The 12316-nt window shown below is 43.9% G+C and overlaps 1 protein-coding gene across 2 annotated transcripts in view; it reads right to left on the bottom strand.

Moving 5' to 3' along the window:
* RNF43 (ring finger protein 43) overlaps positions 1-12316 on the bottom strand; it is a 40596-nt gene that overhangs the window by 15755 nt on the left and 12525 nt on the right. For both annotated transcript variants that reach the window (XM_075594540.1, XM_075594539.1), the window contains exons 2-3: positions 2876-2998; positions 723-797 (exon numbers count right to left, since the gene is read on the bottom strand). In XM_075594540.1, coding sequence (XP_075450655.1) covers positions 723-797; positions 2876-2998 — 198 coding nt within the window. The remainder of the gene's footprint in view (positions 1-722; positions 798-2875; positions 2999-12316) is intronic.

Genomic DNA, 12316 nt, shown 5'->3' with positions numbered 1-12316 from the left:
TTCTGATATCATGTATTTATTTTACACACAACATAAAATAGGGCATGGAAGTACAGAAAACAAAAAGGAAAGAGGGGGAAAACAAGAGTGCCAAGAGGAAGTTACACACGTAAAGAACAGAGAATATATATATATATATATATATATATATATATATATATATATATATATATATATATATATATATATATATATATATATATATATAATTAAATGATTTCTATATATCCACGGCAGTCATGGGTCAAACAGCCTTATATTGAATGGATGGGACAGTGCTCAGATGCCTTTAGCTACACATGCAATAGTAATAACAGAAAGGGGCAAGAGGACAGCATCAAAGGGGTCTCCATCCAAATGTCCCAAAATCCCATCCCTGACTTTTTGGGGGGTTAACACAAGGAGCACCGAGGGTGAGCAGTGTATTTTCTCAGACTCCAGATTCTGTCCCAAACCTGACTCACATTAGGCAGAAGGTTTTGTTTCCAGAAATGTGGCAAATGTTGCAATAGGTGTCTTAGCATGTTTATGAATATCTGAGGTTGTCCTCCCCAGACAACATAATAGCAAATAATAAGAAAGAAAAAAAAAAAAGGAAGAAGAAGAAGAAGAAGACTTGAATGGTCTACTTTAAAATAAGTCATACACAACAACAGCATCAAGTGAACCAATAACCTCAGATAATAAACATCTGAGACTGAATGTGGCCTGAAGGACAGCACCTGGTTAAATGCTTCTCGGTCATTGCTAATATCAAAGAGTGTTGCGCGTGCTCCTCTCTCCCCTGCCAGCCGAGCCTGAAACACACAACAAACAATATCACCAATGGTTGAATTGTGCTGGTACCCAAGTGTTTCAGAGTACTGCAATTGTTCGTTTATTTACAAACCTAAACTTTACAAAGAGAATCGTTAAAACCGCCATTGCCCGTCCTGCTTTTATACTACAGCAAACATTTGAAACATGCTGCCAGCTGTTACTTATTTTCGGAGAGTCGTACTGATATTTCAGCTTCAGCCCTCTCATACACTTGAAAGGGGCCTCGCTCGTAAAAAATAAAAATAAATAAACAAGGAGCTTTCAATTAATTATTATTATGGGTTTAGACCCACAAATCTCATTGACATAGGACTATGACGGTTGTCATCTCTGTTCAGCGATTTGCTCCATCACTTAACTCCTGAATGCATTGGTGGCCACTGGCAGCAAAAAGACCCAACATGTTGCCGGCCAGAGGACCTGCACCTTTAGGGATCACAACCATGGTGATAGCTTGTGTAGCGAACTCATGGTAGCAACCCAGCCCCCCATGGCGTGACTGGAAGAGGACAGTCCTCTGAATGAGCTCACTGCTCCTGGAGAGCGGTGACCACGATCTCTCCCCTAGAAACAGGCACAAAGCCGTGACGTCCTCAGAGTGTTAAAAGGTCCTTTAGATCAGTGGTGCTCAACACCAGAACTCGAGCCCCCCCTCCCCCCCCCACAACAGGTTAGGTTTTAAGAAAATCCAGCTTCAGCACAGGTGGCTGTATATCTCAATCTTCGGCTGAGCCATTGAGTCACCTGTGCTGGAGCTGGGATAGCCTTAAAACCTGACCTGTTGGAGGGTCTCGAGGACGGGAGTTGAGCCCCCCTGCTTTAGGTTCCTGGCCCCTGTGATGTTTAGAAGGAATGCACTCTCCGACATTCAAACACGTTCCCTTTAAAGGGATTTCATTTGAGAAAGACCCTCTCCCTTTCTGTTTTCACAGCATCAATTGTTGTATACGCCTTTCCAAAATAAGATCCGACCCGTAGAGATGTCGAAGGTTGCCTTACTTTGCATTAATTTATTCAACAATGTAATGATGCAAAGGCCATGGGGCTGTCAGACGTCTTTTTCTTGTTTGCAATAAAAATGTTGACGTGTGAAAGCAAAAAAAAAAAAAAATGGCATATTTCCAATTAAAAATTTTTTTTTTTATTAACATTTCTCTTTAAAAGCATAGCAAGTTCAGCAAAAGTGGTAATATTTGGCAAATCGGTTGCATTTCTGTGAGGAAATTGTTACTAGTGACTTTTGGTGACTTCTCTGCCAGATGCAACAATCTCACGTTTGCCACGTTCGTTCGCGAGCTTGGGTTTGGGTTTCACTAGTTCCTCATCCACGGATCTGTGCCCCAATGTTTGAACAGGTTTATCATTTCTAGAAATGAGGCGCCGCACCAGTACTATTCCTTAGGGCAGAGCGACCACTGAAAGGGAAGCAGATACACGAGAGCACGCATGCAAGTACTGTACAGCACACCCATGGACACAATATATATGCAAAGTTGACAGGGTGAACAGATGGATCTCGCTCCCATCCCCCAATTGCATTCCGGCGCTTCAGGTGCGGGGTCGGAGGTCGGCAGCCAGCTGTGTGATCAAAAGCGAGAGCGAAAAGCACCAGGGGAGTCGTTGAAGGCACATACACACAGTACTGTGTACACTGCCATTGATATGGCAGAATAGAGTACAATTAGATAAAGCAAAGGTTTTTTATTCATTTTGGTTGGTTTTTTTTGCTTTTCGACTAACCTTTTTATGCACACAACATGACTTCTTTTACCTTTCTCCTTCGTGTGCTTCACATATATCTGTTTCTATTTCTTAGCTTTTTGGGTGGAGCTAAAATTGCTGCCGTATTTTTATTTTTGATGGGATGTGATAGATTCGACTGGCTACCTGATTTCTAGGAATCACTGAGAAAGATATGTTTTCGAGAGCTCCGAGTTCCTTGTACAGCTTATTGTGGCAACGCAACGGTTCCATGATACAATTACAGGGACATCCCCAGTGGATTGTGCTAACCCAATGGCTCCATTACGCGTACAGGAAGATATCCTGAAGGTACCTTGCTGGCCAGGGACAGGCACGGCTGGGGGTCACGATCAGGAGTCTCCAGTTTGACAATTGCGATGAACCCAGATTCTGTCTGCTCGTCCTCGCTTGTGTTGCACAGCGACAGTGGGTGAAACTGCACAGAGAGAGACAAACAGAACCAAATACATTACTGCAGTGTCAAAACCAACCTCTGTTTTTTTTTTTACCCCAAACACACTGGGAGTGCTCATTTGCATGTCATTACCCAGAATTCCTGGCTGCCGTGGAAGCATTGTATGCCAAGAGATAATGGGGAAAAGTCGGGTTGCAGACCTGCCTGAGACATTTGAATGTGTTCACAAGTGATATTTTTATTTGTTCCCCTTTCCCCCCAAAGGAATCCCCTATTTCCATTGTCTGTTAGTTTAGGCAACTCAATTGTTTAACAGGAGCTAGCTTCTTTAAAAACTTGTTAGTGCCAATAAAAATTAAATGTCTATTTGTTGCTACTAAATGTTACAATTACAGTTACAATGATCGTGTTACCAGAATTGCAGTGTTCATAAATGTAATTGTCACCTTTGCTATAAAATTTTAATGTGATACAAAATTGTTCACGGACAATTAAATTCATTAAAGGAGCAATCCATGCAATATCCAACATGTGTTATTATTATTATTTTTTTTTTTAAATAAATCAGTTCTGTAGCATTAGATAATACTTACAACTTTATTTTTTTAATTCAACGCTTAATACCATTTTTGATGAGTTTTAATATACTGAGCATCCTTTGATTTCTATAGCATTCTTTGGCACACCTCCCCAGCAGTGCAAGATCTTCGCACCACTTTCCTGTTTTGTGATAATCTGTTGAAAATGTTCCCAGCAGTTTGAGCTGCAAACTGTAACAATAGATAATGTTACCTTAGTAATATCAGGATCCATTGTAGCCAGGGCCAGCTGGGATGTTTGCGGGGCTCGATGCAGGGAGAGCTGCAGGGCCTCAGCTCTTAGGCTACGCTTATAGTGCCAGCGACGCGACGGTGCGTCCAAACAAATGCATTGCAGCCGTTGCGTGCGCTTACAGTAAGTTACAGTAAGCGTGGCGCGCCGGCATGGTCGCGATCGCTGGAAGTCATCTCAATTTGATTTTTCCAGCGACCGCAGCCTGACGTCGCTGTCGCAGTCACTGTAAGCGTAGCCTTAGGCTGAGGCTATACAGGGCGTGTGACGTTGTGCGCGCCTGCCGCAAAGGTGATTTGTGGCCTAGGGGGAGACGCGACAGGGAGGCGTGACGGTGACGTCACAGAGCTGGTTCGCCCTCATTGGTTGAACCGCTCACGTGACCTGGCCGTCGCGCAACAAAATCTAATTATTTTGTCTGCTCGGCAATCGCGTCCGGCCTCGCAGAGGCACGGCCTTTTGTTTGCGTCGCACCAAGTACGGACGCGGCCTTACCTTCTCCGGGAGCGGCATCTCTTCCCAGCATCTCCCCCTGCTTAGTCCAGTCATCGTGGCTCCGTGACGTCACGTGACATTGCGGTGCCATGTTGTCATGGCAACGCGACGCCATTGGACATTGCGGATCCATGCCGACGGGACCATGCAGCAGGAGATGCCGGGGAAGGTAAGAGTTACAGAAGCCACGCGCTCTCCCCCGGCAATCAGTTTCATTGTCGTGGGGAGAGTTTAAACGCGGGGCTCGGTGCACAGACACCAATCACCCCGGCCCTGATTGTAGCTGCTGAGTCACACTGACTGAAGGATTGATTGAAACTGAAAGGCAGCCATTTAGTGAACCCCGGGCAGCAGAAATTTGCGGATCGGTCACGGGAGAACGAGTCGATCAGCAGTTTAGGCAACTCGTTTTCAATAAAGGAAATCAAATGCTGCATATATTAAAACAGGGGGGGGGGGAATGACGCTGCTTGGATTTCTTCTTTAAAATAACAGCATACAGTACTGTCTTTTTCCATAGAGGACCCTTTTGGTTAATCAGAGGCACATCTCGGAGAAACAGCCCCCTGATTGGTACTGCGTTGCACAACACATTGGTACTGTGCGCCGGGCCACTGGCTGAGGGGTCAGTCCTCGCCGGTCAGCGTGCCTGCAAACCAGCATCAGGCAAGCTGTAGAGAGCTTTTGCCGGTTGAGGCCGTGACTGACAGCCCAGTCAGCGCGTAGGTGCCACGGGCTACATCGTGAGCGCCACGGATTATTCCACCCCGGGTTATAAGTAAATGATAATATTCAGCCTCGGATAGATGCTGTAGATTAAAGTTAACCCTTTCACTGACAGAGGGGGGGAGGGGGGTTCTGAGAAACACGGCTCTGGCTGCAAAGAGGTTACGCGACAAGCTGCAGGCAAGCCGGCTCCAGGGCGCATCAAAGACCCAGCCCTGCTTGGAGAATTCAAATAATCATAATGAGATTCGCTTTTACAAAAATCCCTACGCACCGTCTTGCACGTCACAGAAATACCGCTGTCAAACATGTTTTGGTGGGGCTTTCTAAATATGTCTAACCCTTGCGTGCGGACCAAATGTCAGTAGGGCCCGCTTGTTGGCCCCATGACAAAACCAGTTTGTGTGGCTAATTTCGTGGAATCGGTTGTGCGTTTTGAAGTTCCGGATTTGGGGACCTTAACCTCGAGAAGGGGAACAATGCCAGAGTGCTTTGATCTCACTGCAAAAGCCCAGCAGATGCTGCCCGGATCGCTGCAATTTGAACTGAAATTGCTCTCTTCTTTAGTTTCATACGAGCCACTGTGATATTTGTCTCTCTGCTGTTATTCTGTTGGAAGTTTGCAGAGTTCTGAAGCAGAACAGAACGTTGCTTTCAATGTCATTTGGATTGCTTTCATGTGGTTACTGTTTTTTGCTACCACTTTTCCCGACAATGTTGTTGTTGCTGGGAGACTTGGATATATAACCCATAAAGAAAGGAGGCAGTGAAGCCACCTCCCTTTATTGGATACGAGTAGCTCATTTGAATGGAGCGGATCTCTTCTCCCGTACTGGGAAGATGGTTTCATAGCCTAATGAATAGAAGCCAGCTAGAGAGAAAACAAAGAGCAAAGAGACCTAAACAACCAACAATATATATATATATATATATATATATATATATATATATATATATATATATATATATATATATATATATATATATATATATACATATACCATAAACAGTTTGCGGTGCATGTCCTATACCAATAGTAAGAGAAAAGTAATCCACTCCAGCAGGAGCAGACACAAGACAGCACTCAAAGGTAAGTAAGAAAACTTGTATTCAAATAGTTTGTGCTATGTTTATTTTTGAATACAAGTTCTCTCTCTCTCTCTATAGATATATATACATACACACACACACACAATATTTATTTATATATATATATATATATATATACAAATAATCAAAAAATAAATAGATGATACCATTCTGTGGCTAACGAAATGCTTTTATTTGTGCGAGCTTTCGAGATACACTGATCTCTTCTTCCGGCGACGTTACAATGAATGAAGCAAGCAATTAGTCACAGAACGGTATCATCTATTTATTTTTTGATTATTGAAGCTCGGCTAACACGGTACTGATACATATACATATATATATATTCAGTGTTCGACAGACCTATACATTTGCTCGCCCCGGGCGAGTGGATTTAACCCCCGGGCGAGTAAATATTGGCCCAAGCAGCACACGTTTGGTACTAGGTGGCGAGTAGATTTTTTTGTGTGGCGAGTAGATTTTTTGGTGATTTGTCAACCACTGTATATATATATAAAGCAGAAAATAGCCGTGTTAGTCCAGTTGCGATAGTGCAGAATTAATGAGTTCTTCAGTATTAGGTGATACCTTTTTTATTGGACTAACAATTTATATTTATATATATATATACACACACACACACACACACACACACACACACACAGAGAGAAAAATAAGCTGAGAAACAAATAAGCAGAGAGAAAGACTTAGGGGCTTATTCTATATTCTCCCAATTCGGCCGGTCGGGCTGCTTTCGTATGCAATTTCCCATGCACCAATGCGGCCACCGATCCACCCTTCCAACCGATATAGATTAAGGGCTAAGGCCAGTGGTTTCTATCCTTTTTTTCAACCCTCTCTAATAGCGCGTCTGAGATCAGATGCATTGTAAGGACCCCCAACCTTCTCTAATAGCGCATCTGGGAACAGATGCATTGTAAGGACCCCCAACCCCCTCTAATAACGCGTCTGAGATCAGATGCATTCTAAGGAACCCCAACCCCCTCTAATAACGCGTCTGAGATCAGATATATTGTAAGGACCCCCAACCCTCTCTAATAGCAAGTTTCAGATCAGAAGCTGTGTACATTTTTTTTTAAAAAGGCATGAAGAGAGAGCTGAGATTTTCGCTCCCTTGCAGCAGTGACCTGCCTCTCTCTCCGTTTCCATCTTGTATTAACTGTCGGCCCCTTTAGTGCTGTTTGAACTCTTTGCAGAGCAGAGTTAACGATTACAGGCAGTTTGTGCCTTGGCCGGGAGCCCAAATTCTTACACACCCGTGGCACATTCTCACAGAAGCTCAACAAGCTATCCCGGGGAGTCACAGATCTAAGGCACACGGGGAGGATCCCTCGGGCCTGTCAGCTTTTCTAAAAACCCGCATTTTTACGCTCTTGGTTTTTTTCCCCTCCCTCGCCAGGCTCAGCAGGCGAAGAGGAATAATAATAAAAGAAATAAAATTTAAAAAAATTGGTAGTACTGTGTGAGGTCAGACTAATCCTGTTAAACGAGCGGCAACAGGTTTTTGGAAGGAAATGGATTTGGCGGGCACACGTTAAAAAAAAAAGTTCCTAATTATTTAATAACGAGAGAAAATAGTAAGTTTATAAATAATAATAAAAAAAAATCATACTCCTCTCCAGTTTTACTATTGCACTATGGTCACCAACTAGGCCAAATATAATCTACCCTTAACTGGCAGGCTCATTAACCCTTTCAATGGTTCCCCATCGTTAGGGTACTAGCTACCGTTCTATTTAAAAAAAAATATCACTTTATGTTCTTATTGCATAAATACATCATCTAACCATATCATAGGCTGTCTGAAAATGTGGTCCCATGCTTTGCCCACTTAGTAAAAGTGTAGTTTCTAGCTGTGTAAGGTAATAGCATCACTATTATTTTTATCTACAGACCCAGAGTACCACTACTTTTAATTTGTTATTGGCTAATGGCTTACATTTTTATTGAAAGGAAGAATCATTTACTTTAGGACGCTTCTCTCTCTCTTCTGCTTTCTACTCGTGGTATCATGTTTCCTAAAATGTGGTAATACATCAATGTTAAAGAAATATAGAATTTTTAAAGGCAGGCACAGTATTTTTTTTAATGTATTCTTTAAGCCACAACGGTGGGTGGAGATGCTTAGGCTGGGGCCATGGTACAGCAGACCATGTGGACGCGACCGCACGCTGAGCGAACAGACTGCCTTAAGGCAGTGTTTGCGTGCATGCGGCGTATGGGCGCGTGCGGGCGGAAGCGGGGGGGGGGGGCGCGCGTTGCGCAAGAAATCAGTTCAAACTGATTTCTTGGCGCGACAGGCCGGTCACGTGAGCGGTTCGCACAATGAGGACGAACTAGATCCGTGACGCCCCTCAGCACGCCCCGCACGGCCAGGTAAGCACCCGCTCACTGACCAGCCTCCGCGCGGGCGAAGGCACCACGGTCCGGGCCTTAGGAGGCATGTTGGATTGCAGCTCCTTTTTTGAAGGTTTTCTATTAACCCAACCGTGGCTGCCACACGTGGTGAGGGGTTAAGGCAGGAGCTGGTGCTAGCCATAGAGTGGCATCATGTCTCACTGAGCCTGTAGGACAGAGGTGGCCAACTCCAGTCCTCAAGGGACACCAACAGGTCAGGTCTGCAGGATATCCCTGCTTCAGCACAGGTGGCTGTATGTCAGTCTTCGACTCAGCCACCTGTGCTGAAGCAGGGATATCCTGCAAACCTGACCTGTTGGTGGTCCTTGAGGACCGGAGTTGGCCTCCCCTGCAGTATGAAAATGAGTGCCAGGCTCAAGGGAGATCTAGCCTTTCGAGTGACCAGGACTCCATAATGCGAAGGGAAAGCCAAGAACAATCCCAACACTGAAAACAATCCCCCCAGAATGTACATGGGAGGTAGGTGGCAAGTTTCGTGAGATGTCAGCTGCCAATGACCCAAATCAGTGGCATATGTTGGTTTTGCTTTAAAAAAAAAAAAAAAAAAAAAAAAAAGAGAAAGGACGTTTTTGGTGGAATAGTGCTGGTTTCAGGGAGAGATTTTCCAGTGATGTCCCAGAGACCACAGATAAAAATAAAGGACACTGACTCCAGATAAGTGAGATACTGCAAAGCATGAATCATGAAAATCATGCCAATTAAAACAGCAACCCCAGCTGGTTTCCTTTCTTCTCATCTTATCCTTGCAGTTGACCAGTATTCCTCCGGTGTTCAGGGACAAGCCTGATTTCCCGGAGATACTTGTATGGTTTGTTTTTTTTGGTACCGTTTTAGACACACACACCCCAAAAAAACAAAACAAAAAAAACTATAGACACGCCCACCGAGGTCACCAAAAAACAAAAATAAGCATGTGGTGGATTATCTATTGGCTTCCGGAGCATCTTGGTTCCCAAGTTTGCCTGGTGGACGCTCAGTCCATCCTGGACTTGACGCATCTCTAAACGGAGAGTCCCCGGACACCGGTGGCACCCCTCAGGTTCGGAGATATAGATATATATATATCTCCGAACCCGAGGGGTGCCACCGGTGTCCGGGGACTCTCCATTTATATATATATATATATATATATATTTATAATTATAGGCCCATCTGGCCGTGATATGGTTGTGTAGTAGAGCACAACTGAGAATGTGCAGCAACACTGTAAGATTTAATAGCCTCTATAACTATGTTTTCTGTCATATTGGGGTTCACATGCTTCCCGGGGCAGGGCCCTCATTACCTCTTGTTTAACTGTGTTTTAAGTTGTATGTATTTTATGTTTTGCTCCTGTCATTAACCCCAGATTGTACTTCGCTGCAGAATAGGTTGGCCTCATAAAAGATAATATTAATAGCAAGGCTTCATAGATGTTCCCAGGTTTGCGTTTCCCATTTCACGTTTGCTTGCCTGCATTTTCCCCAGCAGTGGTTCTCTTTAAATCCTTGCAGTGCAGAGCAAAAAGGCTGCAGCACCGCCGTGGCACAAAGAGAGTTAATCACGAATAGCTCGGTCTATGACTATTGTACGCCTGCCAGCCAGTAGGGAGAATAAAGATCTGGTTGTGCTGGCAGTGGCTTCAGTGGCGGAGTGATTTTCTGATGTGTGATGAGGCTCCAACCTTGACGTAATATAGTCCTCTCAAAACTAGCCACAAAACAAGCCTTTAAATTCTCAACAACAAAAAAAAAATCGTGAGCAGGAATGACCTAACATTAGGTGAGCTCCTTGTGACTTTGGGCAAGTCACTTTATCTCCCAGAGCCACGGGGACAAACAGAGCGTCAGCTCTTTGTAGCAGGGACTTATCGTGCCCATTAATATTTGTGTTCACGGTCCGCACTTTGCGTGTAAAAATATATTGAATGATTATCAAAACACCAATGGAGTTTAGTTACATCATGTATGTGTGTGTGTACAGCCCTACACAAAGGGTACATGAGTGAAATAAATCCAGCACAGGGCAATGGCGATGCTCTAAAAAAACAAAAGAGCAATTTATGTTTCTATCTTACAGAGAGTGAGCATGCGGCAGTAATATACAGAGAGTCTCTTTAACTGCGGGGAAGCGGGCCTCATAGCCTTGATATGGCCCTTGGACTCAGCTGCCGAAGCAACTAGTATGAAATTAGCAGGACCAAAGTGCACTTTTTCCACACTGAAACGCACTTGTAAGTTAAGGTCATGTAAATATACGGTATATGGCTCAGATGTTGCGCATGCTTTGCAAAATGTTGAAATATGATCATTTTCACGTCTTTAAAATCCATCTAAAATGGCATTATAAGAAGCCTGTGGCCCTTCTGCTCCTAATTGTTTTCTAACCGGACCCCTTTGGAGAGCTGGTTGAAGAGCCCTGATATACACTAATGGTGAACATCACTAAACACTGGCAAAATATTTTTGGGGGGTGTATGCTAATCATAAAACAGTAACAGGCCTACCAAGCTTAGCTCAGGGAAAGGGAATCTGACTGGAGGAGAGCCTTGCTCATGTTTAGCACAAGTGACCTCATAGATTTCTATGCATCGCGAGTTGCGCACGGGAATTCTGACATTAGGTTGGTGCCAATAGTACCAGATAAGTACCTTTTTGGCATAAAACGCACTACCATAAATCCACTCCCTGACTTGGAATGTCTTGATATTTCTATTGAAAACCCCATTAAAGACACCTAATTTTCAGAACTTGTCATATCAAAATACCTTCCTTTTTAAATAGATTTTTTCCTGCCAAAAAGAACATTTAATTGCCCTTTTCTCAGTACTCCAAGAAAGTAGTTAATTACTTTTACCTCTGCAATGACGATATAGATATAGAGATACTGTATATACATATACACACACACACACACACACACACACACACACACACACACACACACACACACACACACACACACACACACACACACACACCTCTGAAATTACATCCTATCTACTGATCCTGCCACTTTTACACAGGTCACCCTGACAAGATACTGGTTCCCATAACACAGCTCTACTCTTCCCCTGGGGGACAGTGATTAGTGAGCAGAGCTCTGTAGGTCTCTGTAAAGTTGGGAATTGTATGAAACCTCCCTCTCTCCCTCAACCCATACGCTCCCTTTTATCATCACTGCCAAGCAGCTGCACGTAGCATGGTTATAAAACAATTTCCTTTGTCCAGGGTGTAATAAAAAAATAAATAAATACGTTTCTTCCCAGGGCGTGTTTTCAAGGCAAATGGAGCGGTTGCCTGTGAAGTTTATTAGCCTGCCTTCCTTCGGTGCGATAAAGCACAGAGAAGTCCTGGGCCGCTTCTCGTTAGATGTTGTTGACGGGTCTATTTACTAAAGTCTCCCGGCTGCAAAACGGGGGCAAAAATCAGCGCAAAGAACAGCACCATATTTATCAAAGACAAGGAATCCCAGCGGAAGCAATTAATAATATAATAATAATTTAAATAATAATTAGAGTTTCTCCTTTCATAAATCTGGACCATAGTAGCCGCTCGGGACAGTTTTGGATGAAACTCCCTGTTGGGGCTTTTTGGCCGAAAACAGCCGCTGTGGCATAAATTAACTCCAAAGCCGCTGTTTGGGCAGTTCTCAGCTGAAAATCCCCATTGAAGTCAATGGGCTGCTTTGGAGTATACAGAATGACCCCCCTTATGTCCAGATTCACAAAAGGGGGGCTGAGCTTTAGCTCGCCTTTACTTCTATTCATGCGACTGGGGG

The sequence above is a fragment of the Ascaphus truei genome, chromosome 3, assembly GCF_040206685.1.
Source record: "Ascaphus truei isolate aAscTru1 chromosome 3, aAscTru1.hap1, whole genome shotgun sequence".
NCBI classification, from domain to species: Eukaryota; Metazoa; Chordata; class Amphibia; order Anura; family Ascaphidae; genus Ascaphus; species Ascaphus truei.
The sequence above is the reverse complement of the archived record's forward strand: the minus strand, read 5'-3'. Positions and strand labels throughout refer to the sequence as shown.